Genomic DNA, 17,035 nt, shown 5'->3' with positions numbered 1-17,035 from the left:
TCCAAAGATAAATTCATTCATATCAGCATGTAAGCCTCACATGGGCGGCTTGAATCAGTCTGTTTCTACTTTCTAGACAACTTTATTTACTTTTTGTTAAACAGGTTGACTTATGTCTGCAGGTGACAGCATGGCAAACAAGTGATGGATACCGTTTCTGAAATTTAACACAGCAGGTATTCAATTCCTCTCAGGTTCTTCTCTATTAATAGGTCAGTAGTCCGTGTTCTTGTGTTAATTAAAATATTGTTAGATTCAATAACCTGGGGGCTAAATTGTGCTTTTTCTTACTAATGGAGTGGAACTCACTCCACGGAGTGTTGACCAATGACCATTGCCTCCACCTAATCAGCTGTTGTTTTAGAATTGAAAATCTAACGTGCCAAGACAGGAATCTTTAAGAAAGCCAGGGATTATTTTTCATATACCAGGGTAAGACCAATTGACTGCCACTAACTAAAGTCCAAATTTGATGCCATTTTATTCTTGTGCGCCTAGAACAAAAGGAACAAGTCAAGACAATTATTATGGACATTAAGTTTGCCTCTGTCCTATAACCAATTCATTCATTCTATACCATCCAATTAAAGTAGCATTTAGCATAAATTTTGTACTATTTCAATTGTTTTGTATCAGATACAATAGTAGCAACCAGTAGCAGAAGGGAAATATTCAGCAGCTACCAAAACATAATAATAATAATAATAATAATAATAATAATAATAATAATAATAATAAATATTATTATTATTATTATTATTATTATTATTATTATTATTATTATGCCTGCAACAACAGACATTATTAATTAATACATGAACCCATGGCCGAAAGATTAGCATCTTCATTAATCCACCTCCACTCATGTACATTCACCCTGCCTTATCCTCTCCATTTCAATTCCCTTGTTTTAATTTGCCTGCCAATTAATCATCATCGTACCACTGATGGTTATGACCTACAACCCTGTTGATACTGGTAACTGAACAGCTAGCTCACAAACGCATTGTCTGGTGTCTTTTGCATCTGTCAGTCTGTCACCGTCCAAGAATGGATCAACGGATGAGATGGCATTTCCTGCAAAAAAGAAAGAAAGAGAAAAATAAACACTTGATACGAACATTGGACTGATACCTGTTCTGAGTCGATGTTGTTGTAGTAGCAGATATTAACTCTGTCCCATAATAATTTTATTTTTCAATTTCTGTGTACCACTTGTCTTATTTAAAAAATTTATATAAAAACTAAAAAAATAGTCACACATAAAATGTTATTCATGTTTTACCATCTAGTAATAATAAAAATATTAATAAAAAATTTTTAAATAAGATAAAGAGTCAAAACATTGTATCTATAAACTTAAAAATGAACTTAATATGCGACGGATGTAGCATCAACATATGCCATCAATACGTGCCCTAGTCATGGCATAATTCATGGATAATGATATCTTATGGTGACTACTGAGCATTGATTGTGATGTATCCGGTTTCCTTCAAAGTGGTTAGTAGATCTAGACACGATAGGTGTCAAATCAATATGACCATCTTAGTTCTTATTTTGAACGGTGTAATTTGTAGCACCGACGATATATAAGCAAATTTTAAATTTAGAGTTGATTTTATGATTATTTTTATTTAAGTTTATTTTTTAACCTCGATGGTTAGAGCGCTAAGAATATATATATATATATATATTATTTTTTATTTACAAATATGTTATTTGTCCTTTTCTATTAAAAATCTAAACAATCACCCTAAATGGAGGGCAATTAATTACTTTCATATGTAGCAATGAAATTAATTTCAAGAGAAAACCAGCGCTTCCAAACAGACAATTAATTAAAATTCGGAAAATATAGGAGGGAAATAAAACTAGCTCGTGAACATCATTTCTTTACTAACACCATACCTATAGTTCATAAAACTGGAACACCGAAGAAGTATCGGGGATTATTCAAATGTTGTAAACCTAATTTCGTCACAACTTGTAGTGGCCATAGTGTGTCGTACTGTCATCCCACGGTTGGAATATGCTTCAGAGTTGTACCTTCCCACTCACATTCTCTGTCTACACTATAGCATGTTCATATGTTGCAAGAGCTAGGCCCCGTTTAGATTGTAAAAACATCACGTCGGATATATGCATATACATTTAAAGTATTAAACGTAGTCTAATTACAAAACAAATTACAGATTCCGCTAAAAAATTGCAAGATGAATATTTTGAGCCTAATTAATCTATCATTAGCATATGTGGGTCACGGTAGAACTTATGGCTAATCATGTACTAATTAGGCTAAAAAATTCGTCTCACCATTTTTCCCATAACCATATAATTAGTTTTAATGTTTATATATATTTAATGCTCTATTTAGATATCAAAAATTCGATACGATGTTTTTGGAAAACTTTTTGAAAGCTAATCAGGGGATGGGCTGGATGCCTGAATCCTATGGAGGCCACCCACAATGTGGGAATGAGGGATGAACGCGCTGCACACAGAGGAGGGAAGGAGGATGTATCTGCCTTTTAGCAGTAGAGATTTGTTTCATTTCTTACTTTCTTTTAAGCGGTTATTCAGCACAATCACTTAGCAAATTAATTTGACAATCCAAGCACAAGATACATCTCCTCTCCATCCACCCTCCGCGTTTAGATTTGTCTATTTATACCATCTTGGTATCATCTTGGTATGTCGTGTAGGATAAAATGTACATGTATGATAATCAAATGCTTCGTAAAACAAACAATTATAGATAAGTTGTAAACTTTGAACACTAATATTGTTATATTAGTTCTTATGTACTTATGTAAAAAGGTACCACATAAGACACGCTATTAAACTTTTTTTCTCATGATATTAACATTTGTATATCAGGTGGGCATGTATATGGCTAAAAAAAGCTCAAATACGACAATTCTATCGAGAACGAACTCTTGCGTATCTATTATTCAACGCACATTTACAACTCAGACACAATATACATTTAACGATTACACACCATCTAACATAAGCACGACAATATATAAAAGCAAACCACGCGTAGAAAAACCCACATGATAGACGTCAACATCGACGAAGAAAAGAAAACACCCGGTATGTCATACTACCCACCCACACATTCTCCAATAAACCCCACGAGCAACGAAAAACAAACCTGGTAAGAAAAACCAAAGCAAACAAAGCAAACTTTTCAGGCATAAAAAGGAAAAAAAAAGCAACAACAAATCAAATCCTAATCATCCCCATCTATCCCAATCTATATACATAACGACCACATGTCCATCACTCCTTTTTTGCCAATGCCCCTACACTAAACTCTAAACTAAACAACTATTTTAATCTCCCAAATCACATCACCCATCACACTCCTCCCCCATTAAACTAACACTAACCCTCAAATCTCATCTCATTTGGTCATTTGGGGGAGGATCTCTTCCAAACCAAACCACCAAACACCAACCCATCTTCTCTTCTTCTCCTCCCCGCGGCGGCGTGGGCCCCACCTGTCAGACTCCCGCTTCCTCCTCCTCCTCTATAGAGAGAGAAAGCTGAGGCGGGGTGTGGGGAGGGAGAGAGAGGGAGAGATGGGGGAGGAGAGGAGGGAGGAGGCGGCGGCACGGGTGGCGGAGCAGGCGCGCGAGCTGCAGGACGCGGCGGCGGGGCTCCTGTCGCGGGCGTGGGCGGAGGAGGAGGCGCTCCGCCGCCGCGCCGCCGCGCTCGAGGCCGAGCTCGCCAGGCTGCGCAGGGCCGCCGCCCACGCCGACAGCGACAAGGTACTACTGTACTGTGCCGCGCCTTCGGTTTCGCTTCCCCTCCTTGGTCGCGTCGCGTTGGTGAGCGAGCGTCGGTGGGTGGCGGAGAGCTGGAGCGGGCGGGATCGCCGGGCGCGGGTGCTGGGGCGGGCGTGGGGCTTGGTGGCGATGCTGGCCTTGGCTTGGCTCCGGCGGAACGCATGGGTGGGTGCGAGTGGGACTGTGCGCGCGGCGCCGGATCACTGGGGAGAGATCTGCACGCGTGGAGGAGCTTCTCTTTTTGGTTGTGTTGGTGTGCTGTAAAAAGAAAAATCTCGGCTTCTCTTTTGTGTGGAGCGTGGAACTGTGGATGCGTGGGAACATGCGAGGCACTGCATTTTCTGAATCGTCCTGCCTGCCTTTCTGAATCGATTCTGTCGCTATATGTGTCTGCGGCTGATTGATCGTCACAATGTGCGTTGCATTTGGTTACTTGTGTTGATGTGACCTGAATGAATGACTTAGGTGTGCTTGAGCAGGTTGAGGAGGACTTGGATCGAGCGACGTGCCTCATAGGCGATGGCGACATTGTGTCCCTGCTCCCGAGCAAGACGCATGGTGATTGTCACTTTTTTTTTTAACAAAAAGTTTGGTCTTGTTCTTGGTTTCTGTCTTCCTTTTGCTCTGTGGGGGGTTGTGATATTCTAATATGTTGCTGTGGTTTTTTGGGCTTGGCAGGTGCTTTTCTGAAGATGTTCCTGGGACCAGTAAATTTGCGGGCACCGAGGAAGGAGGTGCAGCTCAAGGTGAAGGAGGAGTATAATAGTTACAGGGTATGTTACAGTTGTTCTATTGATGGTAATATAGGCATCAAGTTGTGTTTTGAAATTGAAATATTGGGGGCAGCATACAAGTGTCTTTGAGCTACCATTTGGTAAAACGTTTAGAAATTTAGTCTGCACATTGATCTATCTTTACAAAAACAAAATGGTATTTTTATGTTCTCCGTACCTTTTACAATGGTATATTCTGCACACTCGGTAATGTTCAGGTGTTTCACCATGAGCCTCAAATGATATCCAAGTTAGCTTGGGATGTACTGGGAGTTGTTAGAGACTTCCTATACAAATTGATTGAGCTCAACTACTGTACTATAAATATATTTTTTCTTTGAAACTATTTGGTCAAGCAATTACATTATTGTAACCTGTTCAAATTGTGATCAATCAATTAATTAATCCCAAGTTGTTCAAGTAAAAAATGTCAATTAATCTACTGTTATTTTGCTCTGTAACTAGCATCATAACCTGACTTATCTAAAATTGACAGAAATGGCTAATTTAACAATCAATTGCACTCATGACCTCACTATTCCTAGTGGAAATGAAACACTTGGTGAGTTCAGTGATGCAACTTTTAATTTGTCATAGGAATCTTGTACCTCTAAACTTTTCTGTGATTCATCTTGTCAATGTTCTATCCCTGTAAAAAAATCTGCTTGCCTGAAATGCCTTTGAGTTTGCAATGGTGATGGTACCAAAATTAACAGCCTTTCTGTTCAGAGTGATCCAAGATTGTTTGAATGATTCAGTGCTGGATCATCTTAGTGTATACCAATTTAGAATTTTGTCCCATGCTTTGCATCTGCATATGTGGAAGGATGTTTACGTCAGGTGTTGTCTTTAAAACCGTGTACTCATATGATCATCCTAAATAGCAAGTATTTTCATAAACCTTCTCATGTCTTCCAGGATAGGACTGCGTTGCTCTTTCTTGGTTTTCCGACGATACTACTGTTTCTTCGGTCATGGTTATGGAACGGATGCTTCCCAGCATTGCCAGTTCAGTTATACCAGGTAGACTGATGCTTATTCATGAAAAGTTTCACACAATTTAACCTATCTTATGTTTGATGCCATGCTTAAAAGTTAAACTGACAGTGAACATACCTTATATTTTACAGGCTTGGTTGTTGTTTCTGTATACAACTTTAGCTCTGCGAGAGAACATATTACGAGTTAATGGAAGTGATATCCGTCCTTGGTAAGGAAAAAACAAACAATTCTGGCAATTGCATGTATACAGAAAAACAGAGTGTTGCTATTCATGCTCTCTAGTTTTTGCATGTCACTAGTTACCAATATTTTGATATCTTATAATCCTATTTCAAGGGAACATTACCTTCTTTTGAAGCCTTAAGTTATCTTATACACTTATAGCATGTTGTTTGCCAGTCTTTTCTGTTAAGATTTTTTCTTTTCTAGTCACTATACAGGCAAGCACCGATATCATTGGATACTAAGGTATTTTTGGAACTTATGAAAGTTGTTTTTGTTCTTAAGGTGGATGTGCCATCACTATTGTGCCATGCTGATGGCTCTTATAAGTCTAACATGGGAGATAAAGGGACAACCTGATTGCTCTCGTAAACAGGTATTCATTTTTTTTTCTTTCCTCTATATACTGTACTGAAAATTCAAATGCATGTGCATAACCTGTATCCTTATTCACAGAGAGGCGTTGAGCTGTTTCTTTGCTGGGCTATAATGCAAGGTTTTGCCATGATGTTGCAGAACAGATATCAACGCCAAAGACTATATACTCGGATTGCTTTAGGGAAGGTAACATATTTTTCTGATCAAAAGAGGAACTGATATGCTATGCACCTGTTGTTCCAAAGAACTTCCAGGCTATTACAAATTAGGATTAGGCCATGTTCGGCTCTTAACTTCTTGACCCCAGATTCTCTTATTTTTCGCGCGTACGCTTTCTAAACTACTAAACGGTATATTTTTGCGAAAATTTTCTATAAGAATGTTGCTTTAAAAAAATCATATTAATCTATTTTATATACTTTTTTATAATTAATAATTAATTAATCATGTACTGATCTATTACTACGTTTTCCGCACTGGATAACTAATCCTCACCCACCCACAGCCGAACGCGGCCTTATTATTACTTCATCTAGCTTGTTCTTATGGCATTTCAAGCATCATGTGGCTATATTCACTTACCTGTGAGGTCATGCCCTTAAAATTGTCCTTTTTGGTAGGCTAGAAGAATGGATGTTGTGTGGGGAGAGACTGCTGGTGTTGAAGGTCAATTGTTGCTACTATGCCCTGTCCTCTTTCTGTTGCAGGTATGTTTTTTTTTTCTTTATGATAGCAGGTGTTAAACATGCCAATATCTAGTCAACCTCACCAAGGACAGACCAGTTCTCTCCTTTTATTTTTGAACCAATGATACTTGTTATTTTAGTAAATACATGATGCTGCACTGAAAACCCTATGAAGCATCCAAGGTCTATTTATCTAAATGGTAGTGTAATCTGTTAGTGCATGCTTGCGTCATATAACACTAAATTATAATCTTCTGACAAATGTGTAGACACTCAAGTCAATTATCTGATTTGCACCTACTTGTATAGGGTTTTGAGGGTTACGTTGGATTTTTGCTTCTTCGTACAGCTCATACAGGCATCGTTCCTGAGTGGCAGGTAAGAACTTTTGGCTCTTAATGTAACCAAGATTCTATCATATTTAACCCATGTCATAACCTATGCATGCTCTCGCAGGTTGTGGTCTGTGGAGTCCTACTGATTGCAATGGCGATAGGTAATTTTGCAAATACAGTGGACACACTGATGGCCAAGTCCAGATTCAAAGCAAAGAAGAAATCCAAGGGCAGACGAGATCCTGACACATGCAACTCACCGACTGGCCTATCGCCGGAAAACTCCACTGCCAGAGCTTGAAATGGATCTGAGGAGAAATTCTCCATTATATGAACGTTGCCCATGTTCGAACAGGGGCTGTTACCACCATTGTAAAGCATTAGTTTCTTGGCCACCAGCTCCTAGTCCTGACTGTCTCTGTCAAAGGCCAGACTCATGTAATCAGCTGATGATTAGGTTGCTGCTGGTCTCAGGTTGAGGTAATCAAGAATAAACTGCTCATGTTTTGTGTATTTTTCTTTTATTCTGAACATCAGGTGGGTAGATGAACTTAGGACTGTAACATGTAGCAAAATTTTCCCAGTATAGTTATTGTGAGATTTGCAATGTCAGAACCAAACATGTGAAGTTGTACATTACCATGTGACCTCCCATTTTTCTCTCCATGATGTTCTCTAGCTCTGAAACTACAGTCTGTACAGGATTGTGTTGTGCTTATTTAATTGCCTCATTGGTAAGTGTTACCCCGTGTTAAGTGGCTCGTCCGACGGTTGTGCAGTAGAATTTGAATGTTTTGGTGAATATGAAATAACATTTTTTTTTGTAGGAAATAAGGTATAATAAGATTTAACGAGGGTCTAAAACTGTTTTGAAAGCGACTGATTATTCATCCTGGTAATCCCCAAATGTTAAACCACGAAAATATTCTTGGGTTTACACCCTGAAATCGCTGACAAGGAATTGCAGTCAGGATATCCATTCGCTGTTCTCATATGGATATGCAACATGGTGTCCAGAATTAAATAATGTTAGTTTCCCATATTATCTAATAAATTAATGCGGTTAACGGACTTGACGATGAATTACTTGGACATTTGAATAAACCAACGTGCAATCAGTAGCATTCAAGTTTACCAGTACTAGTTATATATCCATTTGCTAGGGTTAAAAAATATATTATAATATTACCTAAAATAAATAGAAGTGTATTTGTCATAAAATGTGTTACACATCTTCTCTGTAGAGAATATTCATCTTTATATTAAGAAATAATAATCAAATCTAAATAGAATTTACAATGGAAGTGGTCCCACCACAACTTAAGGAGTTCAAATTATTTTATACTCCCTTTATTTCTTTAAAAAAAATTATGTTGTTGATCTACGTATAATCATTCATCTTATTCAAATTTTTTTTGCAAATATATAAAATTATAAATCATGTTTAAAGTTACTTTAATAATAAATCAAATCATAGCAAAATAATTAATAATTATATAACTTTTTAAATAAAAAGAATAGTCAAATGTATATCTAAAAATCAACCGTGTCAATTTTTTTTTTAAAAAAAAGAGAGGAAGTGGACTACTATAAATGCTACAACATTTTTGTGACAGCATACATCACTACACACTTTAATAACAAACTCAAATCTCATGCATGCATGACGCATCCGCAAAATAACCAGGTGGAAGCTTAAAACCACATTTGCAATGTGCTTCCATGGAAAATCAGGATTGCTCCTTTTCTTTTCTATTTAGAATATACACTTGGCAAACAGTGGGGGGGGGGGGGGGGCGGGGCAGAAGCTGCCAAACCCAGAATTTCCTCTCATTTACAACTTCACAAAAGAATAGGTGAAATAACGGCAGAAAGAAACATTTAACTATGCATCATTTCTCTGCTTTCTGTGTAATTTAACTCGCACAGTGCAGTGTTAAGTGTTCTCAATAGGACGCTAATATTCTGGCCTTGGTAGTTAGAAATCTACTCAGAAGTGCTGGGATTCCGACCAAGCAATCTGCCTTGAGCTGGGAGCAATGAGCACTGCCATTCTACTTGACCTTCTCCATGAAGAAGCTCACCGTCAACGCCACACCCGTTGTGGGTATTGCCAATTGGCCTGACCTTAACATGTTTTACCTGCAGCAGACAATATTTGCATATTTGGGTATCAAAGATTGCTAGAGTTTGTGATTTAAAATGATAGCCTGACGTTAGATTGACTCTTGTGGCGGATGCAACTAACAAGGTTCAAGACTCAAGGGAAACCCGGGTTCCTGGAACAGGCTCACAATAGATAAATCGAAAAAAGATGGGGGGACATCTAATACCTTGACATATTCCACATAAGGTAGAAGAAGATGCCAGCAAAACTGATACGCAATAAAGAAGCAAAATAATCTGAGTCTTCCACTTCCACGGACAAGAATCAAGTCTAGACTGCCGTCATTGTGCTGAGCTTTTGGCGCGATAACTGGTGAGAGTAATCCCTGTGCAGGCTTGCAGAAATGATTGCACACAAAAATGCCAAGAAATTCTCCTTTCCTAGTAACCCAGTTATCTTCAGCACTGCTATCAGCAGAAAGATGATCATTACACTTTTCATTCACTGGTAGTAATTTGCGATTTCTCCTGGGTGATAAAGGGAGATAGTCGACCTCAAAACTGTATTGAGGTAATGATAGAAATTTAAGAACACCAGCAATGATATATCGGAAGGGGCCAAGGTGCAGACGGAATTTTTCAGATAGTTGCAGAACTGGGAAGAAAAGAAACATTTGAAGCTATAAGTTAGTTAAAAAGGTATATAGAATATAACATCAGAATATGTTAGTTAAAAAATGTACGGGACTACAGTATATAGAGAAACCATTACTTAGAAGAGTATATAGAGAAACCATTACTTAGAAGAAAATTCAGACCCAACATGAAAATATGAAATTGTGGATGTGGACTATATTTTCAAATCATGAAGTAATTAGGAAATAGCTACATATAGTAATATAAATTGGCATAAGTGAGAACTGTGGTATCATTCTGACGCTTTTTAGCAATAATTTGTTTTAGCGATGTATTGTTCTGTTTGAACGCCTCATCAAAACTATAAAGTGATAAGTCCCTAGAGCAGAAGTGCTTCAAGGGGCATTTCAATTCCTCGGACAAGAATAGCCTTTCATCTCTTTGTAATCCAGTATTCACTATTTTTACCTTTTGACATATCATATGGCTACCAAATTACCCATTTGTAAGTCACTTCCTTTCTTACAAGCATAAGCTACATTTAGGCCTATCTTGCATACGATTGTCTATCTCGTTTCTTACATAGAGTAACATCACCTGAATGATTGAGTTATCTAAAATAGAATGAAGGCATGAAATTCAAATGTATCACGAATTACATGTGCACTTGTGCAGAAGAATGAAGACTTACCATCAGCCACAAAACCATAGTAGGAAGCTGTCAAACCAAAATGTGTGATTCCAGCTTGGATCCGTTTGACAGAAAACACATCTATTGGTGTGAGACCACCCTACAGAATGAAATTTGTTTCCTATGAGGTAGCAAATGAAAAATCCAGTAGGAAAGTTTGAACATATAGAATATTTTTATATTGAACTTTGCAAATTGTAAACGTTCTAACTCGAAAATCAATGGTGTACATGCTCAGAAGAATAAAAATGGATAATAAAAGGTAAGAAATAAAGAAAAATATAGTAAATGTCATGCCGGACATTTTGCTGCCAAAATATGCAATGACATAACTGGATTGTCCAAAACCGATTAAAATAAAATGCACATGGTTAAAGTATACCCTCTGTGATTTGCACAATGTGATCAAATTTATTCCATTAATGGCCTTACATTATTACATAACGTGCGGACATTTGAAAATAACATTACCAATTTACCTTGGCTAAAGTAGTTGCAGCAGAAACAGGATCTCTGGTACCAAGAACAGTCCACACTAACGAGTTCTCAGAACCGGCTGGAATTATCCCAATTGGCAGTTGAATAGCCTCTTCCAAATCGTCTCTACCAAGTAGACCATTCAAAACCTGTACAAATTATACATAACATGTAATTAAATGCAAATAAACAACAGCTAGCGCAATAAAATAAAATAAGCTGCCAGAGTAGCTGATCAGATTATGGAAAGAAAGAAGGATAGGAAAGGAGATAACCTCATTTACAATTCCATCACCTCCAACACATATGATACCTATAAATGATGAAAATAATAGTGAATCAAATAGTTTAATAGAAAGGAACAGTACAAACTGCAAATAAAGATAAAAAAAATGATATTACCATCGGGACATGTGCTGAGATCAACAATAGAAGCAAGAGCATGTGCATGACCAGCATACGCCGTTTCAACAACTTGCATAATAAAGCCTGAAAGCTGCATCAAATCAAAATTCAAATGCAAAAATATATAAATAACACAATAGATGTTCTAAATGTATTCTCCTTATATGTAACATATGTGTATTATGAACTATTATGATGCTTTCCAGTGGGTTTCAAAGAAATTAATGTTTTCAGTTTGCACTTGAAATAAGAGGGTTCTTTTTCGAGTGTAACAGGAACATCTACCTCCAATGTCGGTTGCACTTTCTGGTAGAAAACTTCACGAGAGCTGCGAAATCCAGAATTAGGATTCAAGATGACAAGAACTTTGCGAAAGACTCCTTGTCTTGCATATGATTGATCTTGCAAAACAGTAACTGGTAGATAGTTTGGCACTTCTTCTCTGCAGGAGGTACTAAGGTCAGAGGAACAACGTGTTGCAATCTGCCTCTCAGTGAAGTTGGTGTGCCACGGCGTAGATTTCCTCAGTTTGCGAGGTAAAAGTATCCGGCCAACTTGTGATCTTTGCAACTTCACCGTACGAGAACTTTGACAGTAGTTTCTTGAGAGGCATGGATTGTAGGCCAAACATTTATTTAGAGCACTACAGTATACCTGCAATAATGATCAGCTGATCACAAAATACGAGCACGAAACAACAAACATACAATCCAGTGAATCCAACTCTCTCTTTGAGTAGTACAGCAATAATTATTCTCAAAGAGCATCAAGCTGGTTGCAAGGCAGGGGCCTCAACCAACCAACAGTTGATACTTCAGACTAGTTAATAATCATGATGAAGTCAGTAAACTAAGACAGCACTGGTGCATACCATCCTAAAGATTAACCATGAACTGATAGGGGTTAATTCGATGTGCTGATTCGAGGGAAAGAGACCAAATCAACCGAATGGATCTCCTATCCGCCCAAGCCTGAGCGGCGGTTCAGTTTTTCTTTCTTTTTTTCTTTCATTTTCTCGGTTGATACTGACCTGCTTCATCTCCGAGTGGTCGACGCAGGTACAACGGTGGACGACCTCGCCGGCGCTCCGTCGACCCCCCAAATGAGGAAAAAAAAAAACCTCTTTTAAAGAGCAGTGGTGGCACTCGGGGGGGAAGAAGGCAAGCAAGCAAGCGGCGGCGGGGCGGATTCCGAAGCCGACCGCCGCAGCCGCTCGAGGAGGGCGACGCCCGGGGGGCAGGATGGCGCGCTCCGGCGTGGAGGCGGCGGCGGCTGGCGGCGTGGTGGCGATTGCGCGGCGTAGACCGCGTGAGGGTGGATATTTTAGAAGTTATGATCAGAGATTTTCTTTTTTTTTTTTTAATTCAAAACCTGACCTTGAGTTGAGTTGAAGGGTGATTTATAACCATACATTTTAGGATTGGAAATATGCACATACCAATTTTTTATTTTATAGACTAAATATTTGTGAAGTTATGGGTGGGTAAAGTATTTTGAAATACCCGTGCTCCTGTTCAAGCTTAAAAATGAGAGTAACAACTAACAGGATTCCTTCAAAAATCTTCGCTGGTAGTACAGTGAATTTGGGGGTGACTGTTTGAGATTTTTATTATAGAAAAAGTCAAATGACATATCTGTAAATAAAAAATAATTTATGAAAATAATTTTTGTATACATATTTTTAGTGATCTATGAGCCAATGTTGAAAAATAAATTTTGGTGAAAAATTATCAAAATTTTAAAATTCAAATTTTGGCTTATGCTTAGCCACAATTGAAGTTTTTAATCTTAAATTTTAGAGTTATTTTTACAGTTTTCATTATAGTTTATTTCTAGCCTCAGTTTTTAAATCGTTAAGAATATGTATATAATTTTTTTATTTAGAAATATATCGTTTCACTCGCTCCCGTAATAAACTAAAACATGGGCACCTTGATCAGTTATAAAATTCAACATGGTAAATAAACAAATAGTGCGTCGTATTCTGTAAAGACACAAGCAGAATAATGAAAAAATGAACATAACATTTAACTCGCTAACGTAAGCGTGAAGCGGTAATATAGACGGCTTCTCACCTAATAAAAATTCTAAGTAAGAGGTGACAGAAAAAAAAACCTCGTATCTCCGGTCAAAAACATTTATCATAAAGATAAGATTTAATTAATTTTCTAAAATTCTCCTAATTGATTATTTATTAAATATTTAGTTTGAATACAAACACGATATACATAGCTTTACTCATGGATTCTTTGAATACCATGATTTTATAAATTTATTTAACGTAAAATTGCTTATCGTAATTTTAAAATAATGACCGGTCTTTTCTCAGACGATAAATATTTTTAACCGAAGGGAGTAGTAGGATATTTACGGTGCAATGGCTAGATAGTATTATAGAATTAAATGAGTTGTCATATTTAATAGATATTTAATAGAAGATGATATGATAAGTGATTAAATAAATAAAAAGAAATAAACCATAATTTGTACAAAGACATAATGAGATATAGCATTAAATTTTACATGAATAAGCCATGTTTGCATTATAAAAGTGATATATACTATTAGTTTCTTGATAATATGAAAGAATTATAACTAGTGTCTTGCATTACAAATGTCCTTATGTCCGTTTCACGTTATAATACCTCTATAATTTATGTAAATGATAATCAATATTTATCTATATAAAATATATTAATATAAATCGATTAATTCTTCCGTAATGCCAATCATGAATCATCATCACACGCTAATCCTTCGTCCTCTTCCTTGTTGCTTCCTTCCTTCCTTCGCCGGAGCAGCAACCGAGGGTGAGGCGAGCAAGCAAAGGCAAAGCGCGACGCCAAGAAACATCCAGACCCGATCCCCACCTCCCTCCCGGAACGCTCTCCCCCTCTTCGTCCTCATCCGCGGCCAGCTCGCTCGAGGCACCCTCCTCCTCCCTATCCTAATCCAGGTGAGCTGTCTTCTTGGCTGGATGCGGTTTCCGGAGCATTCCCGGAGAGGGCGTGGTTGCTGAAATCGCGGTGTTTCACTACTGGTGCTTCTAATTTTGATTCGCGGGCATCTTGTTGTAGTGTTTTGTTTGTTTTCGAGTGTGTGCGCCCCGAGCTGCTCTTGCTTCGATCTCTCAAGATCGAGCCTTTTTGGTGGTAAGTGCAGCTAATTCGATTTTGCGGCGTGTACGATTGGAGAACCGGGGCACATGGGTTTTGCGCCTTGTGGCAAAATCTCTTCTTTTGTGTCCTGTTCTTGCTTGCATCTGCAGTAGGCAGCTGTATATCTCTCCTTGGAGCGCATCTAGACATCTTTTGGTATCTCTGCACTGTACTGATGATCAGTTTGGTTTCTTTGATCACAAACTTTCTGTGTAGATTGATGGATTGTTCCAATGGTGAGGTTCAGCATCAGTGGATAGAGGATGTCAAGTCAGGAGGAGCAGTTCCATTTCTTGAGCCTGACAACTGCCCTAATGGCTGGGCTACTCCCCCTGGGGACACATTCATGGTCAGAGGCCCTGAATACCTTACAACCAAGGTGAAGATACCAGGTGGTGAGTATCTTCTAAAGCCTCTCGGATTCGATTGGATGAAAAGCCCGGGAAAGATATGCGAGGTCCTAAATAACAAGAATCATCGCGTGAGGAAAGCCATCGACGGCGAGGTTTCGCATGGCAATCAGCCTTTTGTCTGGGCTTTCAACCTGCAACTTCCCAGTAAGGATAATTACAGTGCTATATTCTACTTTGTGTCACTGGAGCCTGTGCCGGAAGGTTCACTTGTGGATCAATTCTTGAAAGGGGATGAGACTTTCCGGAAATCTAGGCTTAAATTGATAGCGAACATAGTTAAGGGACCTTGGATTGTTCGAACAGCTGTGGGCGAACAGGCTATATGCATATTGGGCAGGGCTCTTTCGTGCAAGTATATTCAGGGATCAAACTTCATTGAAATTGATGTGGATGTAGGATCTTCTATTGTTGCAAATGCAATTGTTCATTTAGCATTCGGTTCCGTGCAGACGCTTACGGTAGATTTAGCATTCCTTATCGAGGGTCAGGCTGAATCAGAGCTCCCTGAGAGAATTCTTGGAGCTGTAAGGTTCGCCGAGTTAAATCCGGGCTCAGCTGGTGTTTACGAAGTGCCATCTGAAGAGCAACAAGAAAGTGCCCCTTTTCTGCCTGCAAGATTGTGGCAGGGTTTCTCTAATATGTTACACAATCCTGGAAATGCTAGAGAGCCATCCTCTAGTTCACAAAGCACTAATGGGAGTTTACATAGAGAAGATGTGGATGAGAATACTACAAGGAATTTGAACAAAGATGATGTGGATGGTAATACTACTAGGAGCTTACACAAGGAAGATTTGGACGACAATACCACAGGGAGTTTGCACAAAGAAGATGCGAATGAGAAAACTGCTGCGAATTTGTTCCAAGAAGATGGGTACGAGAGTGCTACTGGGAGTTTTCACGAAGAAGATACCGAAGAGGATACTAATGGGAGTTCACACAAAGGAGATGCTGATGAAAACACTAAATGGTAAGTACAATTGTGCTCAGTTATAAGCACATGTCCTGCAAATATGATGCGTGCTGAAACAGTTCCAATAGAATGAAAAATCTTAACTAATTATTAACAGTTAACCAATTCTAATTTCTATACTATATTGGTGAGGTTACTCAATGATTAACCACTTCTCTTTGTTGCTGTTATTTGAGTTACATTTTAGAGAGCTGTAGATTGACATTTGTCTCATGTTTAGGGATATAATGATATACGGTGCTAATCCTTTGCAGATATTCTTGAATCTCCTACTTGTGAAGCTTGACGCAGCTACACTGTCATATATTCAATAGTTGGGGTTAATATATTAGTTCCGCATCGTGTTGCAATTCATTCAAACGATGGTCAGGCTCAGGTAGCTATTCTTCATGTTATCATGACCCTGGCTGGGGCTTGTGTGCCCTCACATTTGTTGTAAAAATTATGTATACTCCATCACTCTGTACATAAAACCGAATTACATTCAAATGCAGAAATTGGTATGTGTGTCCCATTCTCTTCTTGACAAAATAGTTTACAAACTAATGGGAATGTTTCATGGAATCAAATGTGGATATGCATGGGTGTCCAAGAGTGAAGCATTTGATTCTGAACAAAAGATGAAAACTATTAATCAAAATGAGCTATCATGCTGGCGTTTGCTCGGTGGCGCTGATGCTAAAGTTGGTGATGTAAACTGACAGCACATCAGGACCTGATGGTGAGAGCTTCTGATCCGTTCAGATAAATTACAAAATTGGGCATCTGTTTCAAGTCCAGAAATTTCTGTGAATAGACAGAGAAAGCTTAATTAGGTTGTTAGATTTACAGGGTTATCATTTAGCTTTTTCATACAGAAAAGAAAAATGATATATTTGTAAACAAAAAATAATTTATGAATTATATATATATCTTAGCAATCTGTAAATAAAAACCGAAAAATAAAATACATGAAAAACCCCCAAAATCAATTTTAAAATTAA

General features: G+C 38.2%; 3 protein-coding genes across 3 annotated transcripts; 2 read left to right on the top strand and 1 right to left on the bottom strand.

Annotated features, from left to right (window-relative positions):
* Window positions 1-3,428: 3,428 nt before the first annotated feature.
* Window positions 3,429-7,941, top strand: LOC102719225 (transmembrane protein 120 homolog). The gene is made up of 10 exons (XM_040527111.1): window positions 3,429-3,779; window positions 4,277-4,355; window positions 4,476-4,570; window positions 5,489-5,593; window positions 5,701-5,780; window positions 6,080-6,170; window positions 6,251-6,358; window positions 6,793-6,879; window positions 7,168-7,236; window positions 7,315-7,941. Exons 1-10 carry the CDS (start codon window positions 3,591-3,593, stop codon window positions 7,492-7,494), a joined length of 1,083 nt encoding a protein of 360 aa, XP_040383045.1. The 5' UTR covers window positions 3,429-3,590; the 3' UTR covers window positions 7,495-7,941.
* Window positions 7,942-9,055: 1,114 nt separating this feature from the next.
* On the bottom strand, window positions 9,056-12,862 carry LOC102711639 (sphingoid long-chain bases kinase 1-like). Its single transcript, XM_006659054.3, has 8 exons — window positions 12,539-12,862; window positions 11,794-12,162; window positions 11,506-11,599; window positions 11,379-11,416; window positions 11,106-11,252; window positions 10,627-10,726; window positions 9,527-9,954; window positions 9,056-9,335 (listed from the first exon to the last, which is right to left on the bottom strand). Exons 1-8 carry the CDS (start codon window positions 12,545-12,547, stop codon window positions 9,180-9,182), a joined length of 1,341 nt encoding a protein of 446 aa, XP_006659117.1. The 5' UTR covers window positions 12,548-12,862; the 3' UTR covers window positions 9,056-9,179.
* Window positions 12,863-14,257: 1,395 nt separating this feature from the next.
* LOC102711367 (protein ENHANCED DISEASE RESISTANCE 2-like) lies at window positions 14,258-16,740 on the top strand. Its single transcript, XM_006659053.3, has 3 exons — window positions 14,258-14,464; window positions 14,883-16,049; window positions 16,307-16,740. Coding segments are annotated over exons 2-3 (1,164 nt in total). The 5' UTR covers window positions 14,258-14,464; window positions 14,883-14,886; the 3' UTR covers window positions 16,308-16,740.
* The last annotated feature ends 295 nt before the right edge of the window (window positions 16,741-17,035 follow it).

This window comes from Oryza brachyantha, chromosome 8, assembly GCF_000231095.2.
Source record: "Oryza brachyantha chromosome 8, ObraRS2, whole genome shotgun sequence".
NCBI lineage: Eukaryota > Viridiplantae > Streptophyta > Magnoliopsida > Poales > Poaceae > Oryza > Oryza brachyantha.
This window is presented reverse-complemented; position numbering and strand designations above follow the sequence as displayed.